Source organism: Carcharodon carcharias, chromosome 7, assembly GCF_017639515.1.
Source record: "Carcharodon carcharias isolate sCarCar2 chromosome 7, sCarCar2.pri, whole genome shotgun sequence".
Taxonomy (NCBI): Eukaryota; Metazoa; Chordata; class Chondrichthyes; order Lamniformes; family Lamnidae; genus Carcharodon; species Carcharodon carcharias.
The window spans coordinates 138,509,283-138,531,502 of NC_054473.1; the positions used below are offsets into that span (position 1 = coordinate 138,509,283).

The following is a 22,220-nucleotide window of genomic DNA, read 5'->3' on the forward strand; positions in this document are numbered from 1 at the left end:
CAGCAGCAAACATGGTGGACAGGGGGACTTAATTAGGCAGAAGCCGAAATCTCAGTTTCCCAACATCTGGTTGAGTTCGTGAGATAAAGTCGGTGGCGTGCCAGTGGTGGAGCAGCCAACATGCTGCCAGGTGGCTGGAACCTATTTACCATTCATGTGCATACTATGAATACTCACTAATTGGGAAGCACACCAAATTAAGCCCTGTCTTCAAAAATATGTCAGTGGTGCATGGGAAAATCATGCCTCCTGTTTCCCGATAGTGTAATGATGTTGTGAACTAGATAAGGTTGTTCAACCTTTTAATCTGAGGTGAGGTTTGTCTTTGTCTAACTCAGGGGACATTACCAGAGGAAGATAGTAGAAATTATGAGTATAGCAGGAAGGATGTGGCGGGGGTGGAAAGTGTGGTGCTCAGGTCCTCAAACAGCGCAGCGCTTGGGCTGGCAACAGGTTGGGGTTTGAGCTTGGGTCATCGAGCGGTAGCACGGCAAGGCACTGGCAGGTCTAGGGCAGAGGGAAGGAGGTATCAGAAGGGAGCCAGGCTCCGGCCTATAGGGCAGGGTCCGTTGTTGCAACGGTCTCATTCTATGTGCCCAAGGGAGGCAGTTGCACAACACGTGGCAGGTCAACAGTCAGGGAAGGAACCTTGTGTGGGTTTGAAGCTGAGCAGGTCCAGCTGCAGGGGGATGAGGGAAAGTGAAGGCAGGTGAAGGGTGAGGGAGAGTGGCTCAAAGATGAGGGCAGGAAGGGTGAGGGTGGGAGGGTTGAGATTCAGAGATGTAAGATCGAGGATCAATGGCTCTGGGTCAAGGGTGATGATTAGATGCTTCAGGATGATTGGGGGAAGGATCAGGGTGAAGTTGGGAAGGTGGAGGCGGGTAGGCTCCAGTGGCAGGGCCACAGTGTTAGTGTCCATCAACATGGCTGCTAAGAAACTACTCCCTTGCTTGAGATTAGGTGCTGCTCAAAAATCTTTACCTCACAGGAGATCAAGCTGTTTTGGAGGAGACCACTGTGGGATGGAAGTTCTAGGTGTGACCCAGGGGAGGATCATGCATTCCCATTGATCAACTGTAGCTGCTCTAGGAATGAAGACCAAGTCAACACAGGTGCTAATATCACTGCCTGCCTTCTTCACATAGTTCACTTTGTGGATCAACGATGGGGCTCATACACCTAATCTTTTTGCAACCTCAGGCAGTGGAGCAGAGGATTCACTAGAGGGGACCCTTGATTGCACAACAACATAGGCCACAAGGCCATCAGTTGGCATCAGCTGAGGGGGAGGGAAGTAAGAAGAAACCCAACCAGGGCTGTCTTTAACACTGAAGAGCATGACACGTCAGTGTGTTCAGAATGCGCACCAACTACATTCAGATGTCTGAGAGGCAATGCTAGTGGTAGCCAAGGCTTTCGCAGGAGGTGGTTACTGACCTGTGCATACTCCTACAACAAGACCAACAGCCCCATGGCTTTGGAGGGAACCCCATGCCAGTCGCTCTCAGGTAACTGCGGCCCTAAACTTCTACACCAGTGACTCATTTCAGGGCTCCACAGGGCACATGTGTGACATTTCCCAGGCTGCAACACAAAAATGCATATGGGAGGTGTCAAATGCCCCATTCAGAAGGGCCAACAAATTCATCAGCTTCTCAGTAGGGTGTAATCGACTGCACACACATGACCATTAGATCTCCCTGGGAACTTCCAGCTGCATTTGTAAATCGGAAGGGGTTTCATTCCCTTAACATTCAAGTTGCCTGTGAACACCAGAAAATAATTAAGTAGGTGTGTTCTCATTTCCCAGGGGGCTCCCATGACACAAACATCTTAAGGAACTCTCAGCTGCAGTAGCTGTTCGATGCCCCCGCCCAAGTGCAGGATTGGATCCTGTGTGACATGTGGCTCATGACACCATCCAATAAAGACTGACCTCTTAACACACCACCACATTTGTTGCCTACACAGGTGAGAGATGTCCCTCAGACCTCTTTATTCAACAACAAAAATGAGGCATGACAGTGCAATACGCCCTCCAAAGGAGTACGTCCCAACAAATGCACACAATAGTCAAGGGAACAAAATATATTGTGATATCTACAGACATGTGCATACCACAGCAGAGTCTCAGCGCCCATGCCACCATTGTGCCCTCAATACTTTTTCATTTTGCTTTCATAATCACTATGCCTTGGTGTGACCCCGAAACAGCAGCTGATGAGGAGACAGGCTCCTGACAGCAATTCCCATCACGTAGGATGTGTGCCTGTCTCACACACTTAAAATTTCCATTGTGATTGTGTGCACTGTGTCTCCTAATACGTAAGCAAAATTGGTGCCCACTTCCTGTTCCACTGTCAGGGGCCATGCTCTTCTTATTAAATTTTGCCCTCAGTCTGGTGTCCTTTACAACTATGTGCATATGACAAATGCAGTCCGTGGATATATTAAACTATTGGAAATAAAACAGATGACAGGCCCAATGCTAATATTATCATACATTGGGTGCTGCACTTGCATTATTTCAGAAAAGGTTGTACTGATTAAGAAATATAAATGTCTTACTTTATATAAGTCTGTACCAGAGAAGTTTAGAGGTTCCAAGATGAATACCAATGTTTGATTGTGGTATTTAATGGTTTTAACAAATTCATGTCACATAATCATTAAACGATCTCATTGTTCCTTAAGCTTGTTTAAGTTTGATATCAATGTGATGTTCAACAGGTAAATCATTTTATTGCTTTTTATTTTTTGAAGATGTCACTGGAGGAAAAAGCAACTGTACACAGTGATTCAACTGCTATGCTGAAAGCTGTGTTCGGATATTGGACAGGTCATTTAGTTAGATGGGTTTAAGTCTAGAAAAAACACTTGGATGTTCCTAAAAATGACATTAATCTGATAATCAGGATATATTTTTAGAACATAGACCGGTAGGATTTGGGATCATTAAAGAGTTTCAACTTAACATTAAAATCTTCACAAAAATCCAAAGATGGCTCTGCTTACACACCAGTCTTTATGTTTTCTCACTGGGCAGAAAATATTAGAGAAATCCTAGGAATAACCTGCACATGATATATACAATGAAATCAGAATCTTGAGGGTGGCAATCAATTTACAAAACAAATGAGACTCTGCAAAAATACCTTCATATTGATACAAACCTTTATTAGTGTGAACATTATTTACTGGAAATAATAACTTCTAAGCCCGACAATCATTTAATAATTAATGTCGCTGCAAAGTAACTTGGCTACTTTTATCTGCATGGTTTTAACTTTCCATGTTTATTCTGCTCTAATAATTCAAAGTGTTGCTAAAGAACTTTTAACTGTAATAAAATGCAAGTGTAAATAACTGAAAGTAGATTTGTTTGTAACATTATTAAATTTAATTCTTCTTGCATAAAAATTGACCATGGTCCTCAAATGCAAACTGCTAGAACCTTGTATCTCAATAAATAGAATTGTTAGACAAAGAAACACCAAGGTCCACCTAGTTTGTGGTAGTTGAATGGTACAATGGTAATGGAGTTGTAGACTGAGCATGACAATCAATCTCTTTCAATTAGCATATGACAGACCCAGAAATAACACAAGGAATACCCAAGTGGTGGAGAGCACTAATAGCGATAGGCTCAAAGTTACCATTTTCTTCTCATGCGTGCTATACATAACACAAGTCATTTCTCAAATTACTCATCTAAGGTATCCCAAATGTTAGTAGTAACACTTACATTGCTACTGGCCTGCGGCTGGGTTCTGTAACTACGCATGATGTTCTGGAAGGATCTATCTTCTTTTGTTACCTGAAAATAAAATAGTTATTTGATACTGATTCAAAGAGTAGCATACAATACCATTTCTGTAACACATGAAAATAAATGGAAATAAAAATCAGGAGCAATGTAAAACAGGTTGCTAATTTACTATTGCCCTTTTTACACTATCATACAAAGTCAAAACCTATCCCCCGCCCTGCCGCCACCCCAGAGCAAGCACAGATGCAGAGAACTCTCATATAAAGCTGAGTAATTTGGGGACAGGGCCATTATTATGGGTGAAGTTGTATTCAGGTAGAAGGTTCTGATAAAACAATCGAAAAACATCAAGGCCATTTGGCTGCACTGTAGTTAAACGCATAGCTGACGACCAAAATTCTCTGACACTTTAGGGTGCTTTTTGATATATGCCCAAAGTGTATTTGTCTCTGCTTAATGTGCATGAATGATAGTTAGATAGTTAGAACCTCTAACTTTCATAATTGAAGAGGAATACATGGTGCAAGTTTGGTATTTTCCTTAGTCCACAGTCGTTTACAATGATTTCTGCTTTTTTACCGCCATTTTTATATTCCACCTTTTGTTAATGAGATTAGCAAAATGTAAACAGATATCAGCAAAATGGGCACCCAAAATCCGGGTGCGAGTTCCCAATTACTTCCCAAAGGAAGTTCTACTCCGATACATGATGCCGCGAGAAAGGGGAGGTCAAGTGTGCTTCACTAACAACCTTGATCCTAAACGAACACAATCTGTTGCTGACTGCAGCTAGATTATTTTTTTGCTGAAAATATACTAAAATGCATTTTTGTCACCAAGAATTAATAAATTCACAAACATTGGCAGGAAGACAGACTTGAAGCTTGGACTTTGAACTTCTCATATTTTGTGACACCATTTTGTTTTTAATGATAATCTAAGTGATAAGAACTTACATGTTAACAGTCTACAAGGTTGGTGTTGACATGTAAGTCACAGGAACACCAGCTCATGAGTTAGAGGGAGGGGCAACAGATCTGTTGAAGCAGGCTTCAAGTTGCTATCAAAAACTCAGTTCATAATTTAAAAAATAGTACACACAACTAACTTTGAATTAATTAATTATTCATAATTCACAACCCAATACATCAGAAGTGCAACTACTAAAGAGTGTGATATAATGTTCTTCAGAAATACTTACAGCCTTTACTGAGGACATATGTAGATATTTAAAATGACATTTTAAAAGGAAAATTTGAAAATTAATAAAAGGACGCTGAATATATAAATGTTCATGCATGCCATTTATTCTAACTTTCCACTGTGCCACACTCAATGTAAATTTTACCTTGGACATTATGTAAACAGCACACATCAGCAACTGATCCAAGTGTCTATCAACCATAAGATCAGTGCAGTTGACCAAAGAATGTTCAAAACATGTCCAGATTTTCCTCCTTAAGTCATCAGTAATGTCCAGTTTTGCACAGAGATCCCGCAGACGAACACTTGCCAAATGATAAACCTAGTTTAACAACAGCACAAACAGAGACAATCATCTGGGACCATTTTTGTTTAAAAAAATAATTTCAAACTTCCTGCCCCATGACATCCCACCATATCCAGTCTCCTCCCCTCTCAGCTACATTGGTGAGTAATGAAGTGCAGCCATCTGCAACCCAGAGCAATTCTATTCATTTCAATGGGAGCTGCAACTTTTAGAGAGCCCAAAAACTGATCCAGAGCCACCCAACCCCAAGGAAACATACCATCGGAAAACAGGGGAAGTATGATAAATAGTTCGTAAGCTGTTCTCCAAGTTTAATTCAGCAAATAGGCTTAATTCACCATTTTATTTGTTACCAATATTATTTATCTAAGTAGCAGATGGAAAATTACAGGGAGAAAGTATTTCCTGTTGGAAAATCAATACAAATCCTGACTGTTATTTCCAGCCTCTCAGATAAATCATTGTCCTTCAGTTTGAAGAAGTGCCCAACATACAATATTGACTTCACTGTGTGAATTTGGCTTTTTAAACCAACACTACTATTGCCCTATTCAACTGAAAACAGGAGGGACATGTTTGTTTGTTATTTGCACCATAATCATAAATGTATTATATGAATTTGCATTTATAGCTTAACTATAAATAACAAAGAGAATATTGCCCCGGTAATCCCATTAGATTTCCGGGACCTCAGTTTGAAAGCTAATGTTTGACTCAATCAAAATCTAATCTCTGCCACCTTTTAGCAATCCAAGATACTCAATACACATTGAGTATCTGAAGATATTGGGTATTAAAAGAATTTCTTGTCCTAGTGCTGGAGTACCTTGCCATAATAAATCTTCACTCTCATGCCCACAAAGAAACATACCTTTCTAAAGAACAGAGCTACTGAGCCTGTCTTTTTGGGTCTGCTGCTCGTGGCCACTTGGTGTTGGCTTTGTCTTTGTCCTGGGGATTGTTGAATTGGCACCTGTCCAGCAATCTGCACCGCAGTGCCAGCTAACTGGTGACTACTGGCAAGGGTCTGGGCAGTAAGGGGTTGAATGGTATTTGCCACAGACTGGGCCTGTCCAGTGACACTGAGCTGGACTGGGATGAAAGTAATTCCTCCATTTTCATTTGCAATACCTGAGAATATTTTTAAAAACCAAAATTAGCAGTTTACCAAAGGGAAAGCAAAGCATGGATAAAAATACCTTTTAATATCACCTGACGAGAATAGTTCAAATAATCAAAATGTCCTAAGAACTGATCTTAGATATTTGAGAATGAGGTTTACCTAAACAGTCAAAAGTGCATAAAAGATGATGTGCTTTTGGTTAGCCCTAAATTTCCAATTTTAAATCCAAATAAACCCCTTTTCCTGCAACAGAAATACTCTAATTGAAAGTTAGCAAAACTTACACAAGGAAATAAGAAAATTCCAAATATTCTAAATAAGGTTCCTAGTTGGATTTTCTAAGCTAATAATCACATTTGCTGGTCTTACAAACATTAAACACTTATTAGTCCCCTGAAAACTCATTTTGTCTCTAGTTTATAGTATTGCAGGTAGAAAATTCATATTTGAAAATATCTTGCAGGATTGACTTGTTAAATTAACTGCAGTCCCGTACTCAAGTTTAAATACCCATAATAATAGCGGGCTAAGCATGAAGTAAACACTACAATTTTCTGTATAAATCACTTGCCTTGAACTGGTATAGTAACAGTTTGCCCATTGGTAGCTGTAACTGTCGCAGTTGCCATGGTGACTAAGGTCTGTCCAGGGACATGTGCAATAGAAACAGTCTCAGTGGTCACATTCTGGACTGGTACAGTGTTAACTGTTTGTTGCTGGGAAATTCTGAGGGAGTTGCTTGAAGAGTCTGGATTGTTGTCGCTATCCACAAACAGCCTCCTTCTTGCATTACTTGCTGTCGGAGAGCTGTATCGATCATGCAGTGTGGTAGGTGATGCAATGGCATCTAGAAAGAGCAGCAGGGATGCACTTGAGTAATAATTGTTAAAACAAAAAAAAATTCTGACTGAAATTTAGTGGTTCTATAAGGAGAAACATTTCCTGAGAAAGGATGTTCTTGTTAGTATTTTCATAAATGCAACTGTATGATCTCCCACTGAGTCAACATGAAGAAGAGCGGCATAAGGGAAACAAACAGTCATAAATTTTAGTCTTCCATGCTCAGCATGCATGCAAGTGCAGCAAATGATGCTACTAAATTAAATGGATGGGGAATCAAGGGATGGCGGTAACGACACATGAATTCCTGATATGTGCTTTCTGGGCAGGAAGCTCTGCACCAGGACAGCTAAGGTATAGGGTGTAAATTCATTTTAAATCGAGTCACATACCTTTCCTGCCACTCTCAGTGCGAACCTCCTTTAGTCGTGTATGAGTAATGGGAGAGGACATCTCACTGTTTCCAGTGTTCTCCAGATTTTCAAAGTAATGTGGTGGCATTACCTGAAGGAATGTACAAATTCTAAAATCAATTCTGTTTGTTGCAATATTTCACCATTTCATACTTTGCCCTGGTTACTTCTAATTGTTCTCTGTTAATGAGATTAAGTGTTAAATATTTTGTGAAGAAAATATAACGTGTTGTAATTCATCCCCTTTGTCTGTTAAACTATGATATAAAGCTATGATTTACTGTTTATAGGTACCTATGATATTCCTCCACCATTTTGACAAAGGTTATTAATCCAACAGTTAGAATGACAAGCAGAAATGCTAAACATCCATATAATGATAAAGGAAAGATAAATTTCTACACTTCAGTCTAATCATCTATAATGGAATCTAGTGGAATATAATTTCTGTATCGTTTTAAAAGCCTCAATCATATCGCCTTAAAGTCCAGTAAAATCTTTGCCAGCTCTTTGAATGTATCCAAAGAATGGAGTATTTTCAGACTGAGGTGGTGGAGGGGTGAATTTCCACAATGCTTCTTCCTGCTACCATAACCTTAATAGAAGATCTGCCAAAATCCTGGAAAAATTGTGTAAATATTCCACAAAAATAAACAGCCCAGCACTGCTAGCTGCATTTTCTGAGTGGCTTGCAGCAGTTCTTTTAATTACTGCTGGTTAGGCAGTACAAAGTCTAGTACCAATGAGTACAACACATACAGTATAGGAATGGGGCAGTAAGTGTTGCACAGCAATTTCTTTGGATGAAACCACCTTATTCATGCTATTTGCTGCCAAGTATTATGCTCTGGGTCAGGTTGGAAAGGTAGGTTTGGATGAAAAATTTTACCCTCTATTTCTGATTATTTTTAATTTGTCCTGCTCATTCAGCGGTTAGGGAAAATTTTGGAAAATAATGTTGCCTACACAGCATAGGGGTACAGAGCTAAGTCCAATATGTTAACTCCTTCCAAAGCCAGATGGTGAAGAAGGAAACAAGACGCTAATCTTTTTTACTTAATACTAGATTTATTTACAGAATGTAACATTACATATGTCTGCCTCCTCCCTAACCAACACTCAGTGTCCCAGAAGCTTCTCTTTATTTGTGTTCAAGATATTCAATCAATTAAGTATATCTGTAACCTCAATAATACAATTAACATACCATTAACACAAGTGCAGGATTCTTTGTTAGATACCAGGCATTATTTATGTAAATAATTGTATTCTCCTGTACTTTTCCCTCCTCTCCTCCCACTGGTCATTATGCTTATTTTCAGTGGAGTATAGTAGAACAGTGTTGAAACCTGGAAGGTTAAACCTGATTAACCTGCTGACTCTGCAAAACCTGCCTACCATCTGTAAAACACAAACCAGCAGTGCGATGGAATATTTTCCACTTCCTCGATGAGTACAGCTCCAACAACATACAAGATGCTTAACACCATCTAGGACAATGTAGCCCGCATGATTGACTCCCCATCGACCACTTTAAATATTCACTCCTTTCAGCATGCACAATAGCGACAGTGTATACCATCTATGAGATGCATTGCAACAACTCTCCAAATCTCCTTCGACAGAACCTTCTAAATGTGTGACCTCTACCACCTAGAAGAACAAGGGTGGCAGATGCGTCCGAACTCCACCACTTGTAAGTTCCCCTTCAAGTCACACATTATCCTGACTTGGAAGTATATCACTGCACTGACTGTCGTTGGGTCAAAAACCTGGAACTCCCTCCCTAACAGCACTGTGGGTACGTCTACACCACATGAACTGTAGGTACGCCTACACCACATGAACTGTAGTGGTTCAAGAAAGCAGCTCACCACCACCTCTTCAAGGACAAGTAGGGATGGACAACAAATTTTGGCTTTTCCAGCGAGGCTGACATCCCATGAAAGAATGAAAAAAAGGTTTGTAAAATAGTCACTGCAGCATTTGACACATAATGAAAACAGGCCTAGTCAATGTGTTGCCCAATTAAGGAAATTTATTTCCTCCACAAATCAGAATGATGACAATAGTATGTGATTAGATGAATGCAAGCTACAAGAGTGAACAATAAATTGAAGATGGATACTCACCTCCTCACATGTTGGAACCTTGTTTTCTGCATCTTTAATTCCATCCCAAAGGGGTGATTCTTGTCTCCACGCCATATTTTCCAGAATTGTTTCCTCAATATGATTTAGATGTTTTACTACCTCTCTGAAGAGACCATCCTCTGCCCTTATAAGTACCTCTATCACCTACAAGATAGGCAATCAACTTTAGAAATATTATATAAAATATACTGCGCATAAAAGCACATCAAAGAATTTCCTGTTGCTGCCATCATATCAATATATCTGAATTTATTACAAAGCACTTTTCCCCTATGGTAGAATAATTTCAGATGGTGGTTTCCTATAACCAGGAATAATTTAACATGGTGTGCAACATTATGCATTACACCAAACAGGTTTATGTTACGGATCAGCATTTGGATTGATTTAGATAAACACGTCAATGCAAGACACTTCTAGATCGGAAAACAGCCTGTCAAATAGACTCACAAACCAGTGAGGAAACAATAGATCTCTCCTGAAGAATCTGTTTGAAAAGTATAGTCCTGGATTCAATTAAATTTTTTTTTGTCAAAGTTTCTGTCTATAAGTGGAAATAAGCCCACACTCACTTCACTTGGGAGTGGCCAACATCTGCAGCAAGATCACTGAATTCTCAATGTTTTTGAGGTTGAGCCACTATATTATGATAGATTTTTGTATATCCTTGGCTCCAGCAACTCCTTCTGCTCCAATAAGTCAAAGCAAGGTTTTTCTAAGACATATGGGCTCATTTTGTGCCTAGTACTGTGTGCACCAGCTCCTGATGCTTTAGACAGAGGCAGTAGGATCCTTGGGCCCTTATGCACTTTGTGCCCAGTTCCTCACACAGATCATTTAAACTCTAAGAGCTGGACTTTATGCTGAGGGTAGGCTCCCTGCATCCTAATGCAAATTTTGGGAGCAGCCCTTCCTTCAATTCGGTGGCTCGCCCTGCTTTGCTTTTTTTACTTTTTTGGGCGACGGCCCTTTAATTAGCATGAGGCGGGACTTCCATCCCAATCTCCAGGAGGCTTTTCCGCCTTATAGAGCTGCTGGTCAATCGGAGGCCGGTAGGTCTGCACATCAGCACCATGAGCAGGAGCAGTGGCCAAGGACGTGGGGTTCAGTGATGGACCTGGACATTCAGGTAAGTTCGAGATCTCGCTGATGCCAGGCTGACATATCCCAGTGAGCATGGTGGGGTAGGGGCATGTTGGACAGGGCAGGGGATGAGGGTAGATGTGGCGAGGCAAAACTGTGGGAGAGGAGCTTCTGATTGACACAGGAGGCTGGATAGAAGGCAACCCCACCCTTTCACTGACCCACAGCCGGTAGGGTTAAACCTCCTGGGTTACATCTCAGGCACAGGCCTCTCATGCCACCCAGGTGGCAGGATGAGTCCCTTAACTGGGCATTAATTGTCCATTTACGGGTCTCAATGCTCGTAAAGTCGTGGAGGGAGTGGTGCAGGTAGACCAGTCGCGGGTATGCTGCCGACTGCTCGGCCCTTATTTAAGGGTCTACCTGTCTGTTTTCCTGCATGTGGGTGGCCCTTAAAATCAGCCCTATGTAACTAAAATGAGATTGATGTTATTAAGATCTTTCACATTTTTTTTATTCATTCACGGGATGTGGGCTTTGCTGGCTAGGCCAGCATTTATTGCCCATCCCTAGTTGCCCTTGAGAAGGTGGTAGTGAGCTGTCTTCTTGAACCACTGCAGTCCATGTGGTGTAGGTACACCCAGAGTGCTGTTAGGAAGGGAGTTCCAGGATTTTGAACCAGCAACAGTGAAGGAAAGGCGATATATTTCCAAGTCAGGATGGTGAATGACTTGAGGGGAATTTCCAGGTGGTGATGTTGCATTGGTGATGATTTACACCTGGTAAGGTGCCTTCCCCGAAGTCTCCCAGGAAAAATGGGAAGGTCAAGTTCCTGGTTGCTCTGTAGATTGATGATTGATGAAAAGGCAGCCAATAGCCTAGTAAACCCTCTGGAATGTTTTGTTTTCTCTTATAAAGTTATAGCAAGGCTGCACTCTGGATTGGAGTTTATTGAACTGCCTTTTCTTGTTGCAGTGAGCATGCCAAATTACTGTCAGGAACCTGTGCTGACTTTAAGAGCTGCAAGAGTTATACAACTTCTCCTCCCCAGTTTGATGTAAAGATCATTTTCCAGGCAATAGCCCTGCCTGTTGCTCACACAAGGCATTTAAGTGAGCTGAACAAAAATTACGGATGGACTCAGCTGAGGTGAAAAGGGACCAATTTTAAAAGTCCACCACCAGATTTACCTTACTGCAGGGAAGGAAAATAGGGCCAAAAATGTAGAAACACATAAAGAAAATGATGACCCCAATTGTGAAACAAGAACAGGCCATAATTTCAATAATAATACATAATAATTACTAGCAAAATAAAGAAAGAGTATTTCTTCAAGCAATTACTCAAGAATAACATTGCTCTATTAGGCCTCAGTCTGGAGTATTAATTTAAAAGGGTTAATAGAAGGTCAACACTATGCATTGCTTACCTTATAAAAATGATAGGGTGGAAGGTCATATATCTCAATGATCCATGAATAGTCTCCTGGAGGTTTATAGGAAAAGATAACTATCTCAAGGCAGCAAGCCAGAAGAGATCGATGAAATATATCTTGTTCCAATATCCCCTGTATGAAGGGCAGAGACATTTGCCATATTTTGATAAACGTAAACTATGAACATCAGACGCTCATTTGGTTGATTCTTTATTGTACTTATGCAATATCTTAGGAACCTGTTGGTCTGTATGTCATAAACAGCTCCAAGTGGCCATCATGAGAGCTCATGCTTATGCTTTTTATTTCCCATGGCCATTCGTTCATAATTGTGACATTATTTCCATGAAACGAACATAGAAACAAAATCAGTTGTGGCAAAAAGGAATACAAAAAACCCACTTAATATTATAAGTAAAAAGAATGAGAGAATGGTTACAGCACAACAAGATGCCATTCAGCCCATTATGTCCATGTTGGCTCAGCTAGTCCCACTGTCCCATTCTTTCCGTGTAGTCCTGCATTTATTTCCCATCAGGTATTTATCCAATTCCCTGTTGAAAGCCCTGATTGCATGTACACTCAGATAGCACATTTCAGATCCTAACTACTTGCTGCAAAAAACATTTTTCCTCATGTTGCTTTTGGTTCTTTTATCTTAAATCCCGGTCTTCTGGTTCTCAACCATTCCGATAATAGGAGCAGTTTCTCTCCATCTACTCTATCTAGACTCCTCACGATTTTGAACACCTCTATCGAATTTCCCCTCAACCTTCTCTCCTCTAGGGATAAAAACCCCAGCTTCTCCAATCTATTCACATAACTGAAGTCCCTCATCCCTGGAGCCACTATATTTTCTGCACTCTCTCTAAAGCCTTCATATCATTCTTAAAGCTAGGTGCCCAGGATTTGACATAATATTCCAGCTAAGGCCGAACCAGATTATAAAGACTCATCATAACTTCCTTGCATTTGTATTCTATGCCTCTATTGATAAAGCCCAGGATTCTGAATGCTTTATTAACCAATTTCTCAACCTGCCCTGCCACCTTCCAATAATTTGTGTGGATATGCCCCTAGGCTTCTATGTTCCTGCACCCTGTTTAAAACTATATCCTTTATTTTATATTGCCTCTCCTCATTCTTCTTACCAAAATGTAATACTTCACACTTCTCTGCATGAAGTTTAATCTGTCATATGTCCGTCCACTCCACCAGCCTGTCTGTGTCTTCTTGAAGTCTGGCCTCCTCACAATTCACAATACTTCCAAATTTGTTATCATTTGCAAATTTTGGAAGTGTGCCCTATATACCAAAGTCTAGGTTATTAATATAGATCAAGAAAAGCATTGGTCCTAACATCGACTCTTGGAGAACCCCACTGTATACCTTCGTCCAGTTGGAAAAACAATCATCCACCAATACTTTCTGTTTCCTGTCACTCAGCCTACTTTGTATCCATCCGACCATTTTGCCCTTTATTCTACAGGCTTCAACTTTGCTGGCAACTCTATTTTATGGCTTGAGAGTTTGGAAGTTCATACATACTACATCAACTGCATTACCCTCATCAACCATCTCTGTTACCTCAATAAGAAACTCAATCAAGTTTGATAAACACAATTTGCCTTTAACAATTCCAAGCTGGCACTTTTTAATTAATCCACATTTGTCTACGTGATGTGAATATAATTCAAAACCTACACAACGGGGTATTTATTGGAAGCTTTGCCATTTCACCAAGGCTATTTTTAACCCAAGGAAGGTGTGACAGTTTCCAAAATTTATACAGTAATGAAATCAACTTTATGTTGTATCTTCAACTTGAGGTTCCTCCTAATTCTAGCAGATCTCTGTCAGTAATGCTAACAACCACACTGGAGCGGGGTAGCGATGGTATCAAACAAGGAAGGGTGCCTAAGAAACTTATTGCTTCTTAGCCACAACATTTCAAAGAAAATACCTCATAATGAACTAAGGGTATTATGAAACCAGACACCAGCACAGTTAAGGATTCATGTGTCATATTAAAAGAAACGCTGAGTGACGAAAGCTAGTACACACTTAAAATATAGATAGAAAAGTTTCACCTTTGACACACGGTGGCAACTTTGTGTGAAAGCTACCCAAAATTTACGTAACGGCCCAACCTAAAGTTGGCTCTCTTGTGATGTCAGTGTAAGAAAGCTTATGCAAGCAGTAACGTTTAAGTTTTATCTGTTTTTAAAATATTTTAATTGTACTTACAGTCAGATCTATCTCTCCTAATCTCCTCTTCTCTTGCTCAATGACTGTTTCCAGGACTTTGTAGTAAAGGACCTCTGCAAGTCGAAGGCGCTTAGTAGTATTGTCTGTGCAATTAGAGACCAAGAATATTAGCAGGCCCATTTTCTACAACAAACCACTATATATCACTTCCTTCCAAAGGAATAATTTACTCCAACACAAGTTAGGATAGTCCCTCCTTAACTCGATATAATAAAAACTGCTTCATTCTTAGTCACAGGAAAATAGGAACAACTGAAGATAAAAGATAAAGGAGGACCCAGGCAGGATCAGGTTCACGCTGTTGGAAGCAGTCAGGAATGCATCTGGGCGAATCAAAGTGACATTTGGAGGGACATATTGAAGGTGGGCTAAGAATAGCAAAGGTCGATTAGAATTTGCAGGAAAAGGGAACTAAATTAAGAGGGAATGGAATTGACATGATTGACATGGGCTACAGACAACCTGACTTCAAGGTCTTTATAGAAGAAATGGACAACAAAACCCAATAACCGAAGCTCCAGCCACGATTTCTTACCCTGTAACTAATGGCATTTGTTAAGAGGTTCTGACAAAAATCTGTTCCAATCATGTCCCCAGTATTATTTTCTCAAATATAAATCTAATGTTTATTTTTCTATGGAATAATGTATTAGCAATACAATAAATGAAAATGGATCTTTTTTTTCATCATTCATGGGATGTGGGCATCCTTGGAAGGGCCAGCTTTTGCTGCCCAGTATCCAGCGAGCAGCCTTCTTCATCCTCTGTAGTCCATGTGGTGCAGTTAGAGAGGGAGTTCCAGGATTTTGACCCAGCAACAATGAATGAAAAGTGATACAATTTCAAGTCAGGATGGCGTGTGACTTGCAGGTGGTGTTCCTATTTACAGTTTTAAAAAATGTATTCATTCATGGGAAGAGGATGTTGCTGTCTAGGCGATCCCTAGGCTTACTGCCCTTGTTCTTCTAGGTGGTAGAGGTCCTTGCTGTTGAAGAAGCCTTGGCAAGTTGCTGCCATGCATCTTGCATATGGTATATACAGCTGCCACTGTGCATCGGTGGTGGAGGGAGTGAATGTTTAAGGTGGTGAATGGGTTGCCAATCAAGCAGGCTGCTTTTTCCTGGATGGTGTTGAGCTTCTTGAGTGTCACCGGAACTGCACTCATCCAGGCCAGTGGAGAGTATTCCATCACACTCCTGACTTGTGGCTTGTAGATGGTGGAAGGACTATGGGGAGTCAAAAGGTGAGTTACTCATCACAGAATACTCAGCCTCTGATCAGTTCTTGGAGCCACAGAGTTTATGTAACTGGTCCAATTAAGTTTCTAGTCATTGGTGATCCCATTGTTGACCCCCACAATCATTATGCAGCTGTTATTCATATTACATTTGGTAGTGGTTTTTCAGTAACATGCTGTTAATTGTGTTTGGCAATCACCTGTACTAACCTATTGAGAAGCCAGAGTGATCCTTGGTGGACTGTGTATAATGGTGACAAAATATTTCACCCATCTCTTTGACTCTGTTAAGGACAGACTGTGTGGGATCTCTGGAGCATGACCTGACAAAAAGATAAACACATTGTCATGCATCTGAACAATTGTGAATTGAAATTGATTCCTTCAGAGTTGGATTCCTGTTTCAGCAAAAGAAAATGGAGGAAAGCCATTTTTCTGTACCATTAATTACCTCTGAACAAAACTGGAGGAAATCTGCAGCTTTGTTAGCAAGCTGTTAATTGTGAAGAAAATTGTTTCACTTGAAAAAAAAAATCACCCCACAGTGTCTTATAATTACAAACGCACAAGTAAAGAACGCGATAACTACCATGTCAAATGGTGCCATAATAGGGAGTGGTGTCAATTACGTAATTTTTAAAAAATCATTCCACTGCCTTAGTTTCACACCATGATGTATTGCCTTGGGACATTCATACATAGGCATGTGACTACCTTTATTGGTCCTTATTTTAGTAATTCGCTTGTATTTTTATCTTCAAAGGTGACTCATGCATTTTGTAAAATAAATTAACAACTTTCACACCAATTTCAGTTGGTAGCTTATTTGACATATTAACATACTTTTGTGGGAAGAGAGCTGAATTTAAAACATCAGCCTCCTGTCTTTAGATCATGCCACCTTAATGTTTAGGGAAATGTTTTCGTTTCACGTTTTCTATACTGCTCAATGTTTCAAAAATTTCAATTACATTCCTCCCAAGATTCTTTGGGCAGGATTTTTAAGTCAGCAGGCATGGTCGGCAGGCCCAGGAGTGGCCAGGGAATGGCCCGTTGCCCGTGACTGGCCCCCAACTGTGATTTCATGCTGGCTGGCCAACTAAGAACCAGCCAGCGTGAAGCATGCACGAAATGCTCTGCGCTGCTGGGGTGGGGGCGGGAGGAGGGCAGGCGCTGATGTAAGCGTGGCAGAGAGCTGCCTCAGGGAGCTGACGAATTTAAAACCAATAAATAAAGGTCTTAAAATACGGAAAAAAATGTCCACGCATCAGAATCAGTCACCTGAACATATATATGAGAGAATTCTGTCCAAACATTTTTAAAAAATTAAAAATGGAAACCTCAGCCCTTGGATGAGGTTTCGTCAAAAATGCGAAGTCCGCCTGGCAGATTTGCCTGTCCACCAACCGTAAGGTTGGGCGGACCACAAAAAATCGCGGGAGCACAAGATGACGTCAGGATGCTCGCCTGATGTCATCACACTATTTTACGCTCCAGTGGTTGGGCGCGTGCAAGATTCTGCTTGTTTTCAAATTCCTCCATGGCCTTGCCCCTCCCTATCTCCTTCAGCTTCCCAATCCTCCAAGATATCAGTGCTCCTCAAATTCTGGCCTCTTGTGCAACCCCAGTTTTAATTGCTTCGCTATTGCTGGCTGTGGCTTCAGTTGATACCCTCTCTTCTTTTCTCTGCTTCTCTACTTCGATTTTTCTTGTTTAAGGCACACCTTAAAACCTCTCTCTTTGATCAAGCTTTTGGTCAGCTGACCTAATAGCTCCTTATATGTGCTTATTTTATAATATTTCTGTGAAGAGCCTTGGAACTTTTTGATTACATTAGAGGCACTGTGTAAATATACCTAGTTATGTTTCTCATTAAAGCTCCTACCAAAACTTCTGTTGATTATGCATCTATCTCCCAAGTTTAATTGTAACTTAATCATATGCTTCCACTATAGCCCTCTAAATTTCTTTTCAAATCCTTCTGTTCATATTCTTTTGAAATGAAAGTCATAAGGGGTGAAATTCAACTTCACTGGGGCGCAGAGTTGGATGTGGCAGAGCAGCCGCCCATCATACAACATGCCTAATTCCCTTTTCAATGCAAGTCAATAGAAATGATACTGGACAAAGTGTGTAATGAGAGATCGACCTGCTCATTATGTCTTCCACCAAAGGTGAATCTATCTCCGATGAACCACTTTTCATTAGATTTTATGTAAATTAAATTTAGCACTTAGATTGGCTACAACTTTCTGTATAATTAGAAGAGGGAGGCAAAAGATGGCATGTACAAACAACAAAAGTTTTGGCAGCAGCTTTAATGAGATACATTACAACAACAATAGCATATATTTATATACTGCCTCTAACGTAATGAAAAGTTCCAAGGCACTTCACAGGAGCATTACAAAACAAGGTATGCTACCAAACCACATAAGGAGCTAGGGGGAGGCGGTGGTGTAGTGGTAATGTCACTGGACTAGTTAGTAATCTGGAGGACAGGAAATGCTATGGTAGAATGGCAGCTGCAGGAATTTAAATTCAATCAACTAGTCTGGAATTTAAAAACTAGTCTCGGTTACGGTGACCATGAAACCATTGTCGATTGTTGTAAAAACCCATCTGGTTCACTAAAGTCCTTTAGGCAAGGAAATCTGCTGTTCTTAGCTGGTCTGGCCTGCAAATGAGTCCAGATCCACAGCAATGTGGTTGACTCTTAAATGCCCCCTGAAATGACCGCTACAAAGCCTGAAAAAAGGAATGAAATCAGACGGACCACCTGAAATCAACCTAGGCACCCGAAAAGATAATGGCATACCCAGCCCTGTCGTCCCTGCAATGTCTCATAAGTAACATCTAGGGGCTTGTATCAAAATTGGGAAAGCTGTCCCACAAACTAGTCAAGCCTGACATAGTCATACTCATGGAATCATACCTTGTAGGCAATATCTCAAACACCACCATCACCAGCCCTGTCCCCACTGACAGGGCAGACCCACCAGAGGTGGTAACACAGTGGTCCACAGTCTTGAGTCATCCATAGAATCTTCAACATTGACTCTGGACCCCATAAAGTCTCATGGTATCAATTCAAACATGGGCAAAGAAACCTCCTGCTGGTTACCCTCTCAACTGATGAATCAGTACTCCTCTATGTTGAACACCAATTGGAGGAAGCACTGATGATGGCAAGGGCACAGAATGTTCTCTGGGTGGGGAACTTCAATATCTATCACCAAGAGTGTCTCGGTAGCACTAGTACTGACCGAGCTCATCAAGGACATTGCTACTAGACTGGAACTACGGCAAGTGTGAGGGAGCCAACAAGAGGGAAAAATCTACTTGACCTCATCCTCCCCAATCTACCTGTCACAGTTGCATCTGTTCATGACAGTATTGATAGGAGTGACCACGGCTTGTGGAGAAGTTACATCTTCACATTGAGGAAATCCTCCATCATGTTGTGTGGCACTACCACTGTGCTAAATAGGATAGATTTCAAACAGATCTAGCAACTCAAAACTGGGCATCCATAAGGCACTGTGGGCCATCAGCAGCAACAGAATCGTGTGCAACCACAATCTGTAATCTCACGACCCGCCAAGTCCCTCACTCTACCATTACCATCAAGCCAGGGGCTGTCAACCCTGGTTCAATGAAGAGTGCAGGAGGGCATACCAGGAGCAGCACCAGGCAAAGCTAAAAATGAGGTGTTAACCTGGTGAAGATACAACACAGGACTAGCGTGCTAAATGGCATATGCAGCAAACAACAAACAGAGCTAAGCAATCCCACAACCAACGGATCAGATCCAAGCTCCAAAGTCCTGCCACATCCATTCGGGAATGTTGGTGGACAATTAGACAACTAACTGGAGGAGGAGACACCGTAAACATCCCCATCCTCAATGATGGTGGAGCCCAGCACATCAGTGCAAAAGACAAGGCAGAAGCATTTGCAACCATTTTTAGCCCGAAATGTCAAATGGATGATCCATCTCGGCCCCCCGCTGAGGTCCCCAGCATCAGAGATGCCAGTCTTCAGTGAATTCGATTCACTCCACGTGAGATCAAGGAAAGGCTCAAAGCACTGGATACTGCAAAGGCTATGGACCCTGACAACATTCCGGCAATTGTACTGAAGACATATGCTCCAGAACAAAAACAGAATTATCTGGAAAAACTCAGCAGGTCTGGCAGCATCGGCGGAGAAGAAAAGAGTTGACGTTTCGCGTCCTCATGACCCTTCAACAGAACTGGGTGAATCCAAGGAGAGGGGTGAAATATAAGCTGGTTTAAGGTTGGGGGGGTGGGGGGGTGAGAGAAGTGGAGGGGGGTGGTGTGGTTGTAGGGACAAGCAAGCAGTGATAGGAGCAGATCTTGAACTCCCTCTTCCATCTCCACCCCCTTTCTGTTTCTTCCCCCTTCCTTTTGTTTTTTCCAATAATTTATATAGATTTTTCTTTTCCCACCTATTTCCATTATTTTTAAATCTTTTATGCCTCCCCACTCCCACTAGAGCTGTACCTTGAGTGCCCTACCATCCATTCTTAATTAGCACATTCGTTTAAATATCACCAACTTCAACACCTGTGTTCTTTTGTTCTTTTGTCTGTGACATCTTTTGATTATCTGCTCCTATTACTGATTGCTTGTCCCTACAACCACACCACCCCCTCCACTTTTCTCCCCCCACCCAACACCGCACCCCCTCCCCACCCCCCTCACCTTAAACCAGCTTATATTTCACCCCTCTCCTTGGATTCACCTAGTTCTGTTGAAGGGTCATGAGGGCTCGAAACGTCAACTCTTTTCTTCTCCGCTGATGCTGCCAGACCTGCTGAGTTTTTCCAGTCTACTCTTGATCGTCAGTAAAGTGATGGAAGGGGTCATTGACAGTGCCATCAAGCAGCAGTTACCCAAAAACAACCTGCTCACGGATGCTCAGTTTGTGTTTTGTCAGGGTCACTCATCTGCTGATCTCATTACAATCTTGGTCCAAACATGGACAAAAGAGCTGAATTCCGGGGATTTGGTGAGAGTGACTGCCCTTGACATCAAGGCAGCATTTGACGGCATGTGGCATCAAGTTACCATGGTAAAACTGGAGTCAATGGGAATTGGGGGAAAACTCTTCACAGGTTGGAGTTATATCCAGCAGTTCATCATTGCAGCAGTTCCTCAGGGTATTTTCCATGCCCAGCTGTCATGAAGAGATATTAATGTATATAATGGTATTGGCAATTATTTTTTAAAATAGAATTCTAATGGTGGGGCGGGGGTCTGTGTCTAGGTGTGTGCCTATGTGTGCCTTAATTGGATTAAAGCCAGCTAGTCTGGGTTCTTTGAAGTTTAGTAGTTTTGAGATGTTAATTGGGTGAACAGTGAGGAGAACAGTAAGGTAAAGTGTTCATTTGCATTTGTTGAATAAACCCCATTCAAGACTGCGGGTAAAATCTTGCACCTAGCTAGAAGAAGCCAAACAATGCGTTTATTTTTCAGCTCACTAATAAAATTGGTGCTATGAAAGAGGTTTTATTATTAGAAGAGCTGAAGTTCAAAAGACCTAGGCAAAGAATTTTCCTGTTGTCGAGCAGGGGGCAGAGCTCGCTCGCTGACGCATAAAATGACACGGAATGACGTCGGGCAGAACTCCCAATGTCATCCTGCGTCATTTGCACTTTCAGGTCGGTGGGGGCACAGCCAAGTCAGCTGTGCGCCCGACAACCTGTCAACGGCCTATTGAGGCCATTCAAAAAGCAATTAAAGCAATTAGTGGATCTGCCCGTCCAACCTTAAGGTTGGCAGGCAGGTCAGGAGCACTGGCAGCCACCTGAAAAGGCATGAAACCTCATCCACGAGTGGGATGAGGTTTCATGACTGAATTTAAAACTTAAAATTAACTTTTACTCACAGTTATGTCCATGTCCCAACTCATGTGATATTGTCACATGAGGGGACATGGATGGTTAATGAAATTTTCGAAAAAATAACTTTTTCCCTTTGGGAACTGATCTCCCTGAGGCAGTGCTTAGTCTCAGGGAGATAGCAGCGCTCCTTTGCGCACATGTGTGAAGCAGAGCACTTCCGCATTTGCCATTCACCCCCTCCCCCCGCCTGCATATGGAACACACAGCACTTCCGTGCTGACATCGGCCCACCCACGAAAAATGGCAGCATGCCCCCAATTGGGTGCACCAATCGGAGGGCTGCCCACCCACTTGCACACATCCCCCCCCAACTGGGGGAAAATTTTGCCCTAATGGAAAACTTATATTCAAATTGAAAGCTAGGTGTATAAAGAAAGGAGTTTGTGTGTGTAAGGTAGAGATATTTAAGACCTAACCAGCCTGTATGCCTCCAACCAACTTGCAATGAAGACTCATTTGA

General features: G+C 41.6%; 1 protein-coding gene across 4 annotated transcripts in view; it reads right to left on the reverse strand.

Moving 5' to 3' along the window:
• rbl2 (retinoblastoma-like 2 (p130)) overlaps nt 1-22,220 on the reverse strand; it is a 304,767-nt gene that overhangs the window by 29,098 nt on the left and 253,449 nt on the right. For all 4 annotated transcript variants that reach the window (XM_041191571.1, XM_041191568.1, XM_041191572.1 and 1 more), the window contains 9 exons: nt 16,042-16,154; nt 14,574-14,677; nt 12,321-12,458; nt 9,788-9,952; nt 7,635-7,746; nt 6,974-7,249; nt 6,151-6,410; nt 5,118-5,294; nt 3,746-3,817 (listed from right to left, as the gene is read on the reverse strand). In XM_041191571.1, coding sequence (XP_041047505.1) covers nt 3,746-3,817; nt 5,118-5,294; nt 6,151-6,410; nt 6,974-7,249; nt 7,635-7,746; nt 9,788-9,952; nt 12,321-12,458; nt 14,574-14,677; nt 16,042-16,154 — 1,417 coding nt within the window. The remainder of the gene's footprint in view (nt 1-3,745; nt 3,818-5,117; nt 5,295-6,150; nt 6,411-6,973; nt 7,250-7,634; nt 7,747-9,787; nt 9,953-12,320; nt 12,459-14,573; nt 14,678-16,041; nt 16,155-22,220) is intronic.